A 15,965-nucleotide genomic window follows, 5' to 3' on the forward strand; every position below is an offset into this window, starting at 1 on the left:
GGGCCATGAGTTGAACATGCCCACCAAGTTTCATTCCGATCGACTTTCGTTAACCCCGTCAAATAGGTGCTTAAATTTGTTTGGCCAATGGCGGCCATGTTTTTTGAGATATGCCAATGTCCTCACAGACTATTGTGCCCCTTCAGACAAAGAAACTGCATACCAATTTTCAAGTCGATCGGATAAATGGTTGCGTAGTTATAGCCATTTATGTGTTTTTTTTTCTATTTTATAGCACCCCCAAGTGGCAGAGGTGCGCAATTTTTTTTTATTTGACCACAGAATGAGCTTATAAACGTGTGTACCAAGTTTGGTGAAGATATCTCATTCCATTCAAGAGTTATAGCTAAAATAACATTTGGCTAACGTTAGCATAGACGCTTTTTGGCGTACTGTTTCGTGTGAAAATTTAAATTTCTACTTTTTTTGATAATTATTGATATTCAGTGTACAGAGAATATTTCTGCAGTTGTTTGGTTTGGATCAGGTGAAAAACCTAGGACTAGTTCGCAAAAGTAGGTTTCGCATATAACACAATTTTGAGGAAAAACCGTGCGTCGTAGAGCAAAAATTTCCTCCTATAGTTTGGACTGACCCAAGGATCACAACGATGTAAAGTTTTTGAGTCTACGTCAAACGGTTTACGAGTTAGGGCCAAAAATGTCTGAAAAATTTTTGTTTTTTTTGTGCTGTAGCGCCCCCATTAGGCCAATTGGGGTGAGACTTTGATAGGTTCTCCCCCAAATTGAGCTCTACGATCTGGCCAAGTTTCAAGTCTCTAGGCCTTACGGTTTGGTCTGCACGATCAGTTTTACGGCGGAAAAAATAATAATAATAATAAAAATCTTAACAGATACAAGAGGGTTTCAGCACTGCGTGCTTGAACCCCTAAAAATCTTAACAATTTCAATAGGGTTTCAGCACTTCGTGCTTGAACCCCTAATAAAAGAAAAATAAATAAAAGGAAAAATAAGAATAGGAAAAAATTATACATATAAGGTCGGTCCGTGAAATGAAATATGGAAAATGCTGTTTCTTCTTTAATGGTTCAAACACTGATGAATAGAATAAGCAGAGACAAACTAATTTATATTATTTTCATTATTCAAAATTCATGTTTTGAAAAAAAAACATTATATATATATATATATATATATATATATATATATATATATATATATATATATATATATATATATATATATATATATATATATATATATTTATTTGCCATTTTGCCATTCTTATTTATTTTTTGAGTGTACATAATTCTGAGTGTCTGGAAAACACTCAACATTACGGGCTGTTCTGACTACAAATCACCCTGAACCTTCTGAAATGTTAAACCAAGATAAACATCCTCCAAATGGAGGCATGACCAAACAATGGGAATTTGTATTAACTATGATCATAGACCTGGGGAGTTTGCACCTTGTTGAGGAACAGTAGGTCATTTGGATGGAAAAGGGCACACCATATGCACCAGGCAAAGCCTCTCTAAGCTCTTCAAAATTTTATTAAATTTTAGTTTATTTCTGTAGAAATGAGACCATTGTACCAGTGCACTGAAAATTTTCAAATGATATCAAACATAACTGTTAATTATCTTGTACTTGATTTTCATATAACCATTCTGAGTGAATTGAGTGGAGGGAAGAATTGGTAAAGGGACTTAAGTGGGGGAAAAAAGGAACAAATGTGAAGGAAGGACAGGAAGGAAAGAAGCTTTCCTGCATCTCCACTCTGTGGGCTGTAAAAATAGATGCCTTTGTGTGGGTTTGTATTGTCTGTGTCTCAGGAGATCAAAGTATCTGAGGTTCTTTCAGCTTTACAGTCCCGGAAGTGCTGCATGATGTTATGGATGGGTATATTCATATCTCTGTTTCACTACTTGTTGCAGACATTGATATCATTAAGTTGTTTTGTGCTATGACTGTTCCACTGTGCACTGTGATAAACTGAAGACAAAATATTAAGGTATTTCTGTTCAGAGCTCCTTTCTTCTCTTGCTCTCACTCAGTCTTGTACAAGCACTGCTTATAGGTTTTCTTTAGAGCCACCAGTGCCTGGTTGTCACTGCCATGTGAAGCTGTTGTCATAGCCGCCACTATCACTCTTTAAAAAGCTACCTCTGTGCTCACAGTTGTGCTGCCAAGTTGCATATGCATTTTGTTTAGCTATGTCCGCTACCAAGCAATGCTATGACGAAGGTGTAAAATCACCTCCACAAGAGTTATTTAGCAAGGTCTGCTTACAGTGGCTGTGTGTGCTTAGCCTGAGAACGCCGGTCTATCTGCCATTTTATAGTGAATGTGTTCAAACACTGAATGCTTTTTGGAACTTGCTCTTATGGGCACTATGTCACTGAGAGCTTTCTTAGTTTTCTGTCATGAGAAGCATCTTTTGCATGATCAACGGCTTTGTTTGCAGCCGTAAAGCCATAAGTGTATCGTAAGAAGACCTATGTGGTCACCTGCAGGACAATCAGCAGATTACACCTTTAACTTTATTCAAGTGCTTTATTCATGTGATTATAGTTACATTTGAATTTATAAATGAAATCATTAAAAAGGGCAGAAAAAATACAAATACACATCTAAATTAAATAAATAAATAAAAATGAATAAAATAAGTAATGTAGGAAACATGCTTCAAAGACTGGGAAAAATAGGATAAACTAAAAGAAAAAAAAGTCAATGACTACTGACATGTTATTGTATTGTATTATATTATATTCAAGCTGTCTGGAACGCAGAATTAGGTTAACATTTCAATAAACGAGCGTGTTATGAGCCATTCTATAAGGTGACATTTCAGCACTTGAAAAACAGATAGCAACTCCTAAGTAGCACTTAAAGCACGGCTATGTGCGACTGTGTTAAGAGCATTTTTGGGAAACGCACGTGAAACAATAACGGCTATGTGCAAAATTACTCATAGAAAACACTCTTAAGTGCTAAGATCAATCGTTATTGGGGAAACCGTCATTGGCCAGTGTAAGACAAAGCCGCCATTCAATAGGGCTTCAGCATTTCAGGAAAAAGAAGTTTCTACATAATTGTCAGCTACTAATGCAATGTCTCGTACCCTCCTCTCATGGAACCAAAATTATGTTCAGTAACCTAAGATGTTTTAAAATGCCAATAAATGTTGTAGGACTTTTTTTCCCCCCCCAAAAGGACAATAGGTCTATGTTTGATGCCCAGAATATACAGGTATTGAGGAAAATCATATTTAAAAAATAAAATTGTTATCCTGTTAATTAGGGTGGACAAAATATTGGTATTGGCGATAACCTGTCACACTATGCTGCCGGAAGAAACACGGAGCCGAGAATAATCGAAATAGTCTTTATTAATCCAACACAGGGGGTAAATCTGACATGGAGAACAGGAGGAATACACATGCATGGAACTGGTAGACCTGACAAAACTGAACTGAATAGCCTTGGGCTATTAAACTCAGGATAATGAGGGAACTAAGGAGACACACCGGGGATTGAATCAGCAATCAAGGAGAGAGAGAAACTGGGTTACAGGGAGAAAAAAAAAAAAGAACACACACGACAAGTCCATAGTTTCTGGCATAATGCCCTCCCTCCGAAAGGTGCATCCTCGCACCGTAGTTACAACAGAGGGAGGCGTGGGTGGGAACTTTGGAGGAGGTTCCAGTGGAGGACGGACCCCTGGGAGGGGGCCGGCAGACAAAGACCACGGAGGGAGGAGCCAGGAGAAAGCTTGGAGCAGGAGGAGTCCAGCTGGACCCAGGCCACCGCCATAATGATGGCCCAAGGTGGATCCGACGGTGGAAGGAGCCATGGAGTAGGAATGGCCGCCGACTCCAGGGGACCAACCAACGACGGCAGAGCAGGTGGTGGAGGAGCCCAAGGCGGAGACAGAGAGCCAACGAGCCAGGGGGATGGCGAGCATCCAGGGGGTCAGGGTGGAGCTGAGGGCTCTGGCGACCGAGGCGGAGATCCAGATATCCATGGCGGAGCCAGAGCGACTGAGGACCAAGGTGGATCTGGCGGGTGGAAGGAGCCCAACGGAGCTGGTGGGATGGAGCGACTAGGCACAGCTAGTGGAGAGGAGTCCAGAGGCGATGGCGGGTCAACGCCCAACCAAGGTGGAGCCGGAGGGACAAGGGAGCCTGGTGGAGCTGATGAATGACGGTGGAGGCGAGCGAGCTAGGAGCCAAGGTGGAGCCGCTGGGTCTACGGGCTGAGGCGGAATCCAGGCCTCGGAGGCTGGAGGCGAGGGAGACTCCGACCATGGTGACGCTGGAGGATGGCAGTCCAGCGGAGCTCGCACCGCATAGATGGTGGGCTGAGGGTGAGCAGAGAGGCTGCCAGACGACAGCGGTGGAGACGGCAGGAGTGGGTGGGGGAGGGTGGACATTTTTGAGGAGCAGGCACTGGAGGACACTTTCTAGGAGCAGGCACTGGAGGACACTTTCTAGGAGCGGAGAGAGGAGAGGGGGCAGTTCAATCTCCGGAGAGAGGAGAGGGGGCAGTTCATCCACCTCCACATTTTGGCCCTTTTGGCACTCCATAGTCCGCTCACCCTCAGCCGCGATGCAGGGGGGGGAGCTTCACTCCGTGCTCACACCATCCGCGGCTCTCTCCCTTGCGGTGGGCACTGTAGCCGGTTTTCGCACCTGGGGCCTCATTTATAAAACTGTGCGTAGGATCCTTACTAAAACTCTACGTACGCACAAAAGCCAAAAATAGCGTATGCAAAAAAATATTCAGATTTATAAAACCATGCGTACGCACACCTGCACGCAATTTTCACTTTATAAATCACAGCCTACCTGATAATTTGCGCACGCAAAAAAAAAATCATTTACCGCCCTTTATCCGCCCACATTCAACCATATATAGACAATGCAAATTACCTCAATGGCCATGCATATTAAAAGGAGCAAGGAAATTTGTCTTTTTTAAAAACAAAATCATGGCAGCAATGGAGAGCAAGGGCAAGAAGCGAAATTTCTCTGAGGCAGAAATAGAGGTTCTTGTGAGTGAGGTGGATGAAAGGAAGGCTATTTTTGTTTGGTGGCCACAGCAGTGGAATTACCAATAAAAAAAAATATTTAGAATGGCAACACATCACTGCTGCGGTAAACGCAGTTGCTTCGGCAAACAGGACGGTTCCAGATGTAAAAAAGAAGTGGTCCGATCTCAAGGTGGGAGCAAAGAAACGGCTTGCCTCTCACCGACAGAGTGTGTGTGCGACTGGTGGGGGCAAAGGCGCCCCCGATTTGTCCCCAATGGAGACCCGAATGGCCTCGATTCTCGGCCAAACCAGTGTGTGTGGCATTGTGTCTGAGAGGGAGGGAGACACAGATGTGCTGGATACAGGGGAACCAGGTAAATAACTTTATTGCTTGTGTGCTCAATTAAACAAAATAAATTATACACTCAAAAAAAGTCAACTAGCCACTTGTTTGATTTGCAAAATACAAATATGTCTGATTGATAAAAATATAACACGTTTAGTTATGTTAAAATGATTAATTCTTGTTATTTGTAACTAAATTATTATTCGAAGCAGTGCAAGTTTACTTGATTTGATTAGATGCATAATGGGTGCTACGAATAAATCATGTTCATTCAACAATTTATTTTTTTGAGTGTACAATTGGTTTAGTCCTTATTCTTGCAGAGTCTGCGGGAGACCAGTGTGAGGAAACTCCCAGCGCAGAGTCTGCAGGGGCTATGGAGTTTCCCGAGGTCCCCAGCACAAGTGCGTCCCGACCTTATGGCACGGCGGGAAGTGGCCGGGTGCTGACTGAGGCTGTTCTGCAGACACAGAGAGACACCATTAATGCAATTACTGTAATCACAGATGAGCTTAAGCAAATAAGGGTTGTGCTAGGTGACATTGCATCTACATTAAAAGATCTTGTTAAAAAATGAACCTTTGCACTGTTGTTCTTCACAAATGGCGCAATACTTCCTGACGGAGCCTTGCTCCCTGATGATGTCCTTCTTGTTGGGGAGGGGGGTGTGGGTCAGGCTCTTCATGCTGGTGTTGTGGTAGGTCGGGGGGAACAGGGATACCATTCAGTTGTTGTCGTCACATATAATTTGCACATTTATTGAATGCACATGTTTGCGATTCACAAATGAATTCATCTACATATGGAGCTCTTATAGCAATATGAGTGCAGTCAATTGCGCCGATTACATTTGGGAAACCGGACATTGCTGCAAATTGCCTTTTGATATTGGCCTGTTCTCCAACAGTGTAAGGAAACTTTATGTATCGATTGGTCATTTGAATAATCCCTTTCAAAACTGCAGGCATTATTGAGCTTAGGGATGGCTGTGAAATCCCAGACCTATGACAAATTAATAGGAATGTTAAAATCAATAAGGTTTTGCATAAAAAAAAAGTACACTTAGTTACCTGTCGCCTATTTCCCGCTGATATGTCCCGGTTGCCAAAAATCCTAAAACTGAAAGTACTTGGGTTGGTACCGGGATGGTGCGGTTCCGTGTTGTTGGTCTTTGTAATGCTGGCCCAAGTTCAAACATGCATGTATGTATCTTTAGGACCCATAATGGTGATTTAATGTTATTTGTATTTTTTGTTGTAACCGGGACCTATGAGCAACTTGTAAATATTGTAATATGTCAAAGTAAATTTTGCCATTTTGCAAAGGGTTAATTCCCTTTATCCGCAGTCAATTCCTCAACTCACCATCAGTGTCGCCAAACTGCTTTGTCTTAAAAATGTGCGTATGCATGGGTAAGAGTTTGCGTGTAGGTGCGCATATTTTCACGTCAAGTTTTTCTTTATAAATCCCACCTTTTGCGCAGGAACTGGCGTACGCATGTTTTCAGCCCCGTTTTGTGCGTACGCAAGCTTTATATAAATGAGGCCCCTGGTATCACCTTTTGCGCAGGAACTGGCGTACGCATGTTTTCAGCCCCGTTTTGTGCGTATTGTGCTTATGCTCCATACCACGGGGAGATGGTGGGCTGGGCTCTGGGTCGGGATTGGCACTGGCGATCAATCCCTGGGAACCGGCGGGGAACGAAGATACATTTCTCACCAAAAAGGCAGTGAATTCCACTCGAGGGCCATCTTCGGACAACGGCACTCTGCACGAGGTGTTGAGGCTGGCGTCATAGAATGTACAGAGCGCGTCATCCGGGTAGGTGGTGAGATGGGCGATAGCCAGAAACAGTCTGGTATGACGCTCCAGCTAATTTGCAGCAGGAGGAGGATGAATTCAGGGCGAAGGAGAGGATCCATGGGGGACACAACGGAAATAAAAAGACTGAGGAAAGCCGGAAAACAAACGGAGGATAGACACGCAATTTAAACTGTTAATTTCGAGTCTTCTGTCACACTATGCTGCCGGAAGGAACTCGGAGCCGAGAATAATCGAAATAGTCTTTATTAATCCAACACAGGGGTAAATCTGACATGGAGAACAGGAGGAAGACACACACAGGGAACTGGTAGACTCGACAAAACTGAACTGAATAGACTGGGGCTTTTTAAACTAAGGAGACACACCTGGGAACTACGGAGACACACCTGGGAACAAATCAACAATCAAGGAAAGACAGAAACTGTGTCACAGGGGAAAAAACACACAGACAAGTCCATAGTTCTGACAAACGTATGATAATATCATAAATAACCCAGCTCTAGTAACTATCTGGTTAAGATCGCAATGAAGGTGAAACTATTGCACTTTAAAACTGGTTGCCATCCAGTATTACCAAGTCTGCTGTTTTCCTTCAGAATTGGGTGACACTTACACTGTTTTTTGTGGGTTGATTTTTTTTTTAGTCTGGAGGTTTAAGCAACACCAACATGAAGCTGAATAAAATGCAGATAGAGACGTTTTAACGGATTAAACAAGAAGACAATAAACACGACTGTAAAAATATATGTCTGTGTTCTTCAAGCCATCTAGGGTATTTTCAAAGGGATAATGAATATTTATAATGCAAAGCCAATCAATGTAACATTTATCACTGTATAGAATATAAAATATATAAAAATATATATAAATATAAAAATAATATAATTTATGTGGTAAGTGTCAAAGATGTGCCAGGCACCTTCAGCACATCCACTCACCAATCAGCCACAGTATTTAACCACACATCTTATTTGCACTCAATGTCTGGAAATGCAGACTATGGACTATTAAATTATTACCTGTGCTACTAACCTACAGCATCCCTGTCTCCAGTGCTGTCCCAGACTCACTTGCTCTCCTGGAACCAGTAGTCAACTGCTGGAATATCCAACGGTTCCCTGGAGCACGGGAACAATGAGGCTGGCAACCAAAAATGTACTAGAAAGGCCAGTGGTTGGTTGCTTGAGGGACTTTTGGAAGTACACTGCCCAGGTGAAGAAGTTCCTGAAGAAGAAAGTTCAGAGGAATATTCCAATCTCTAAGATCTTCCTCTCCATTTGCCAGTTAGTCCGTGGGAGGTATCCAGAGGAGAGGCTCATGGCCAGACTTAGGAGGGCAAAGAAAGATTTCCAGAAATCTGTGGTGCATGGTCTAAACAATATCTTTGGGGAAACCAAAGTTATGAAATACATGGCTAAACAATAACTCTGCCATTTCCATAGCAGTGGGAAGACTCTTGAGTGGTAATAAGTGGCAGGCTTTAGAGAATCTGGCTTCTATAATGAGAATGCAGGTATTACTGACAGAGGAAGGTAGGTCAGTGACAAAGTGCATTTTGACCATGGACAGTGTGGAATGGGCAGTGAGAGGATAATGCTGGCTGGTAAGAGGTGTGGAATCTTTGAGATGGCACAGTCTTGGCGTCCTTGAAAGAAACTTCTGACATCCTATCCCATACCTGGCCACCAGAAGCAATCTTGAAGTAGTGAGAAAGTTTGATTGGCCAGTGCCCACTGAGGAATGAACAGAGGAGATCAACTGAGTTATTTGGGTTCTGGGAATCATAAGTTTGAAACTGCTTTGGTGGCATTAGTCATTCGTGAGCTGTTCAGTTCCACTGGATTGGGCTTTTAATGAGGCTAGAGGGAATCACTGGCTCTGGGGACTCGAGAGCATCTTCGGGAGCATGAAGAGGTGAAAGAGCATCTGCCTTGGTGTTCTCTGATCCTGGACAATAGGAGATGGAGAAGTTGAACCTGGTAAAGTACAGCGCCCACCTGTCTTGCCGTGGGTTGAGCGTCTTAGCATCCCAAAGATGCTTGTGGTTCTTATGGTCTGTCAGATGGTGAGCTAGTGCCTCCATTCTTCCAGGGCTAATTTAATGGCAAGCATTTCACATTTACGTATTTCATGGTTCCTTCATAGTTTCTTGGAGAAGGTGCATGGATTGAGCTTGGGAGGCTTCCCCTGCTACTGTGAGAGCACCACTCCTACCCCGGTCATAGATGCATTAACCTTGACGACAAATGGGTATGTTGGAGTCTGAATGGATGAGGAGTGATGCACTGCTGAATGCCTTCTTCAGATCTTTCATGGCTTGGGTGGTTTCAGGGGTCAAAGAGAGAGACTTGGGCTTACCCTTCAGGAAGTTAATAAGTGGATGGCTTATGGAACTGAAGTTGTGAATAAACCGGTGATTAAAGCATGCAGATCCTAGACAACATTGGAGCGTTTCAGTGTAGCATTATGGCAGGATCACAGTGGCCTTTTGGGGTTACAAGTGCAGTCTTCCATTCATCTCCCCAAAATATCTGGATGAGGTTATATGCACTCTGGAGGTCCAGCTTGGTGAATCATATAACCACATCCAGTAAGAAGCCATACCACTGAGTGTAATTGTTCTTTTTGTATGCAATGATGTGATAAAAAAAAAGAAATAATTCTGAAAAAGATTAATTCAACATATCTATACATACATCACAGTGTATTGTTATTATGACTTCTTTTGACTATGACAATAGTTTAGTGGGGAAAAAAAATGATATTGTGATAGCCCCAGTAGATATAAAATGTAATTGTATGGGAGTTTTTTTTTTTTGTTTGTTTGTTTTTTTTTAAAGTGTTTTTTTTTTGTTTGTTGACGCTGTAGTTTGACACATATTTTTTCCATATAAGCCAAAAGTAAGAAGGTTATGAACTTGATAAGGGCCATTCCGGGATGCAGTTTGGGAGTAGATTAGAAGTCATTGGTTACAGTTGGTGGATTCAGGGAAATTAGACTTTAGTCTGAAAAAAAAAAAAAAATCATACTGGAAAAATATATAGTTTTTTTGTTTTGCTGTTTATGCAAAGGTACATGTGAGATGATTGTTCTATTTTTTTTCTTTTTTTATTATTATTATTATTATTATTATTCAAAAAACACATGGAGGAGTAGTACATTAGGGAGTGGTGCTCATGTTATTTTGAGCTTATGTTGCCCTATCATTCTGAAGTCATCTGTTTGAAGAATCATATCTGTCTGCCTGTTATTGCATTAAGTCAACATGTTTTTTGCTCCATAAGTGTAAATCTACAAGGTTGCTAAATTACACGCTTTTTTTTTTTTTTTGGTCTCTATAGCCAGTGCTCTAACTACTGTAACTGGTAAGTAACAGATTGATTTAAAGGTCAGTTCTCATTCTAGTTACATTACATATGAACAATGCCAAGTTTGTTTAGTTTGCAAGTCTGCATGTTGTATCATAATGGAATTTATTTATTTATTTAAATAGGAGATTATAATATTAGACTGGTAAATGGTGACAACAAACTGTTCAGGAAGAGTTGAGATCTTTTATGATGGCATGTGGGGGACAGTGTGCGATGATGGCTGGGACATTAATGATGCTACAGTGGTGTGCAGACAGTTGAGATGTGGAAAAGCTGATAGTGCACATGAAAGTGCTCATTTTGGCCAGGGAAGTGGTCAGATCTGGTTGGATGACGTGGGATGTACAGGACATGAAACATCCCTCACACAGTGCTCACACTCTTCTGTTGGAACACATAACTGCGGTCATTCTGAAGATGCAGGTGTTGTCTGTATACAAGGTAAAATCATATTTTACATACAACACACAGATAAGCCAAAAACTATATTTTTTAATCACTTTGTACTTTTAATTTTTAATGCCATCAATCAGACACAAGGTTGGTCAATGGGGTGGATTCATGCTGTGGGAGAGTGGAGATCTATCATAATGGCCAGTGGGGAACCGTGTGCGATGATAACTGGGACATGACAAATGCTGCTGTGGTGTGCAGACAGTTAGAGTGTGGATCAGCCATCAGTGCACTTCATAATGCCGCCTTTGGTCAAGGCAGTGGATCAGTCTGGCTTGATGATGTCAAATGCTTGGGAAGTGAGGGAAGCCTCACACAGTGTTCACACAGTGAACTAGGAACACATGACTGTAATCATGGTGAAGATGCTGGTGTTGTTTGTTCAGGTAAGCCAAATCTTTAGAAACATTATTTTGGAGCAAATTTCATTAAACGGTTAGAGTTGATGGATTTCATTCTTTATATAACATTGTCTGATTTGTTTTGCAGGTGAACTGCAGATACCCACACTTTCCCTGACCTCCACATATTTATTTGTTTCTCGAGGAGAAAATATCCAGTTCAGATGCACAACACCTAATCCAAGGTGCAGTGTTAATGCTGAATTCCAGCTCTTCATAAACGGGCCATCTATATCCTCCCAGAAACATGTCTCTAGTGTGACTTTCAACATTGTTAATGTGGACGTCTCACATCAGGGCAACTACAGCTGTCATTACTCATACCAAAACAACACTATCAAGTCACCTTGGAGCAACAGTGTTAACATCACTGTGGGTAAGTGCGTTCAATCTTGTCCCATCACCATCCTCATGGAAGTCGTGGCCAAGTGGTTAGAGAGTTTGACTCCTAACCCTTGTGGGTTCGAGTCTCTGGCTGGCAATACAACGACTAAGGTGCCCTTGAGCAAGGCACCGAACGCCCAACTGCTCCCCGGGTGCCGCAGCATAAATTATGCCCACTACTTCGGGTGTGTGTACTTTGGATGGGTTAAATGCAGAGCACGAATTCTGAGTATGGGTCACCATACTTGGCTGTATGTCACTTCAGTGGTTAAATGCAGTTGACTGGAAGTGAATTTATTCATGAATTGATGATTTTTTTTTGCTTTTTTTAATACCTCAGGCTCCTGTACTTCTGATTCTAACTGTAACCATCTAAATGTATTCTTATTGTTTTCTAGTGGATTTGCAGCAGCCCAGCATTTCCCACAGTGCTCCTGATGGGTGGGTTTGACGTGGGGCCTCAGGGGCCAGTGATCACCAGGGGCCACAGTTTCACTATTATCTGTTCCACTGAATCTCGTTATCCTGGAGGCTTCTTCTACTTGTTTAGGGAATCAAGTATCACCAGCAGTCAATCAGCTGTCAATCACTCCGCCTCCTTCTTCTTTCCTGAGGCAGATTATTTGCATGAGGGAAACTACAGTTGTGTTTATGAAGTCAGTGTGTCGTCACGTACCTTCCGTTCATCTGCCTCTCAAATGCTGGTCATCAGTTTCACAGGTATTGATGTAAAATGCTTAAAATCAAACTGGACTGCTGGTAATGAAAGTTTAACTCAAACATGCCTGTGTCATTATTGCTGTGGTTTCAGCTATACTGCTTTCATTTTTTTCTGCCATAATAATCATCCTCTTTGTAAAAAGAAAGATATTACATATTTACATTATAAAGTATGTAAACATTAGAATAATGCAGATTCATCTTTACTAGGGCTGCAACAACTAATCGATAAAATCTATTAATATTGATAATGAAAATCATCGACAACGATTCTCATTATCGATTAGTCGGGTCTGCCCACAGTGCACGTCCAACTTCAGCCGATTACAGCACTGAATAACGCATTTCTATGCATCTAAAAATATATGAGGAAACAGAATGAGCTCCTGCAGGAAAAGTACGTGATCCAGGCTGCCCAAAACATGAGAAATCTTTATTTTAAGCTTCAAGCTGATGCATTAGCGTAATGCCTTGCCTGTCAGTCACTTTGACAGATACGTGTGTGTCCTCAGTGCAAAAAACCTTTAGTTAAAGGTCCCATAGAATGCAAAAATCACTTTTATAAGGTGTATGAACACAGTTGTGTGGCCGCAGTGTGCGAAAACAACCAGCCTGTAATGGTAAAAATCCACCCACTCATTGTTTTATAATTTGAAAAAATCATAAACACTCTCTCCACACGAGCAGTTCCAGGTTTCTCACTATTATTGTGGCCGCAGTGTGTGAAAACAGCATATACACAGCCCTGAGTAAGCAGCAGCAGTCCATCATTACTGTTCTCTTGTTGTAGCTGCTGGAGATACAATGTCTACGCCAAAGAGGCATTAAAAGTGTTGTGTGTTGGGATGCAGTAACGAACATAGAAGTCTCCATAGACTGCTAAAGACACAGTGGTTAAATTTAAATTTCGAAGGAAATGTCCCGAAAAAAAAATGGAAAAGTCCTATACTTTCTGCTAACATTTTACACCGGACTGCCTAACAAATGAGGGTCAGTTCAGCACTGGAGTTGTGCAAAGATTGCTTCTGAAAGAGGGATTGATACCAACATTTCGTGCGCAAACACCCAGACTACAAACAAAGTAAGCATCAAACCTCATATTTTGTTTTCCAAAGAGCTTTGGCTCTCTGTAAGGCTAATGTTGCTAAAGCTACCATTGTCTCTGCCTGCTTTCAGTAATGCTGCCTTCACGTGCTACCAGAATGATCGTAAATATGAATGTGGTAGTTAAAAAATTGCGTTTGTCAGCAATGAAAGTAACACAGTCACCATAACACCGGTATGCCCGCAAGCATGAGCTCTTCTGAGAAGGGAGCAGGGTTGCCAGGTTTTCGCAACAAAACCCTCCCGCAGACATGAAAAGCAACTCGCAGCAACAGTGATAAGTAGCTCAATTCCGTGGGAAAACCGCAGACTTGGCAACACTGGAAGGGAGGTGGGTATGGAAGCAGATTAGTCTCAAATATAATTCACGCATAACACACGATTCACACATGCGTAGACAATTTCACATGCATGAAACCTAATTCACGTACACACAAAAAAAATTCACGTGCGTGAAAAAAAATATATATTCACAAAAAGCAATTCACATGCGCAAAATAAAATTATATATTCATAAAATACATTTCACAAATGCAAAACACAATTCGTAGATATACAACTGTGCACAAAAACCTTTGAATGTTTAAAATGTAGGACTGCCTGAATGTACAAATCGTCATTTACTACGAATCCACTCGGATTTGTGTGTGTGTGTTTTTGAGACTTTCCTGGCAGAGCTCTCTTCCCACGTGGATCTGTCGTACTCTTTAGCCAATCAGATGCGAGCTTACCATTCAACCAATCATATCAGTAGCCACTGAGAGTGAGAGTGCATTCAAGGAGCACGATTCTGCGCACCTTTTGCGCAATGTTGATCAATTAGAACGGAAATTAAGCCTTTACATCCGTAATCCCATAGACAGTAAAAGAAATGGGCACAGCGACCCAATTGGAACTCAATTGAGACAAGTGAAGCCCATTTTTTAGCGATTTTTAGCACTCCCGTTTCTGTCGCGCAGAACTCAAACAAAGGAAGCTTATGCCATTATTGTGACTTCATCTGAACATGTGCAAAACTACTCTCCTTGAATGCACTCTCAGTGGCTTATGATATGATTGGTTGAATGGTAAGCTCACATCTGATTGGCTAAAGAGTATGACAGACCCACGTGAGAAGAGAGCTCTGCCAGGAAAGTCTCAAAAACACACACACACAAATCCGAGTGGATTCGTAGTAAATGACGATTTGTACATTCAGACACTCCTACATTTTAAACATTCAAAGGTTTTTGTGCACAGTTGTATATCTACGAATTGAGTTTTGCATTTGTGAAATGTATTTTATGAATATATAATTTTATTTTGCGCATGTGAATTGCTTTTTGTGAATATATTTTTTTTTTTCACGCACGTGAATTTTTTTTGTGTGTACGTGAATTAGGTTTCATGCATGTGAAATTGTTTACGCATGTGTGAATCGTGTTTTTTTGCGTGAATTATATTTGAGACTAATCTGCTTCCATAGGTGGGAGCACCAGCTCATTCTTATTTATTTGAAAGAATGAAAGTGACGTGACATACAGCCAAGTATGATGACACATACTCAGCTATAAAAAATATCTGTGGGGTATTTTTGAGATAAAACTTAGCATACACACTCTGGGGACATCAGAGAACAATTTAAAATATTGTATCAGTGCATTCTATGGTACCTTTAACGGTCATATCCTTATCTGTAAATGTCACAAATTCGCGCGAGCCTTTCAATTTTTGCATAAAGGCCCATCCTGACAGTCTGCGTTAAGTTGTCATCTTTACTGAAAGAGTGCCGGCGCGGCAGGCACACGTGTTTAAACAGACGGAGCACAGTAGAGGGAGACACTATTCAATGCTAAAACATTCACTGTGCAGAAATATCTGTTGTTGAACATTACATTTATGCTTAAAAGTCAACATGCGTTTGCGAGTAATTTATGAGAGTACTAGAAACTGAAGGGACAGCAGCGTGTAATTGTCTGAATATAAATGTCAGACGCTTTTACAGGATAAAGAAGTGACAGTAAGAGGAGACTGACTGTGATAAAAGTGTTCCTGCAGAACTTTACTGTGATTTTATTTGTTTAATTTAATTATCTTTATTATTAAAATTTTTGATCTAGAGATTTAAACTATATTGCCTACAGTGATTAATAAATTTATTAAAACAAATTTATGTGAGGTTTTTAACCAATTTTGTAATGTTTGTGCCACTGCTGCTCTTAACTAACAGTATTGGTAATTACCAAAATCATTTTTTAGCTTTCTGTATTGGTTAGTTCTCCAATATGCATAAGCTCTTTAGTTATAGTAGTAGGTTACTTCTAATGCTGTAAGATAATTATTGTATAGTTTTAATTAATTATATAGTTTTTTTTAATTCAGATA

General features: G+C 41.2%; 1 protein-coding gene across 1 annotated transcript in view; it reads left to right on the top strand.

Moving 5' to 3' along the window:
* Positions 1 to 12,600, top strand: part of LOC122144417 (deleted in malignant brain tumors 1 protein-like) — a 46,950-nt gene extending 34,350 nt beyond the window's left edge. Inside the window, exons 2-6 of the mRNA XM_042755311.1 lie at positions 10,510 to 10,533; positions 10,662 to 10,980; positions 11,073 to 11,378; positions 11,482 to 11,769; positions 12,176 to 12,600. Coding sequence (XP_042611245.1) covers positions 10,686 to 10,980; positions 11,073 to 11,378; positions 11,482 to 11,769; positions 12,176 to 12,228 — 942 coding nt within the window. The 5' untranslated portion in view covers positions 10,510 to 10,533; positions 10,662 to 10,685 and the 3' untranslated portion in view covers positions 12,229 to 12,600. The remainder of the gene's footprint in view (positions 1 to 10,509; positions 10,534 to 10,661; positions 10,981 to 11,072; positions 11,379 to 11,481; positions 11,770 to 12,175) is intronic.
* Positions 12,601 to 15,965: the final 3,365 nt, after the last annotated feature.

Source organism: Cyprinus carpio, unplaced genomic scaffold (genome assembly GCF_018340385.1).
Source record: "Cyprinus carpio isolate SPL01 unplaced genomic scaffold, ASM1834038v1 S000006662, whole genome shotgun sequence".
Taxonomy (NCBI): Eukaryota; Metazoa; Chordata; class Actinopteri; order Cypriniformes; family Cyprinidae; genus Cyprinus; species Cyprinus carpio.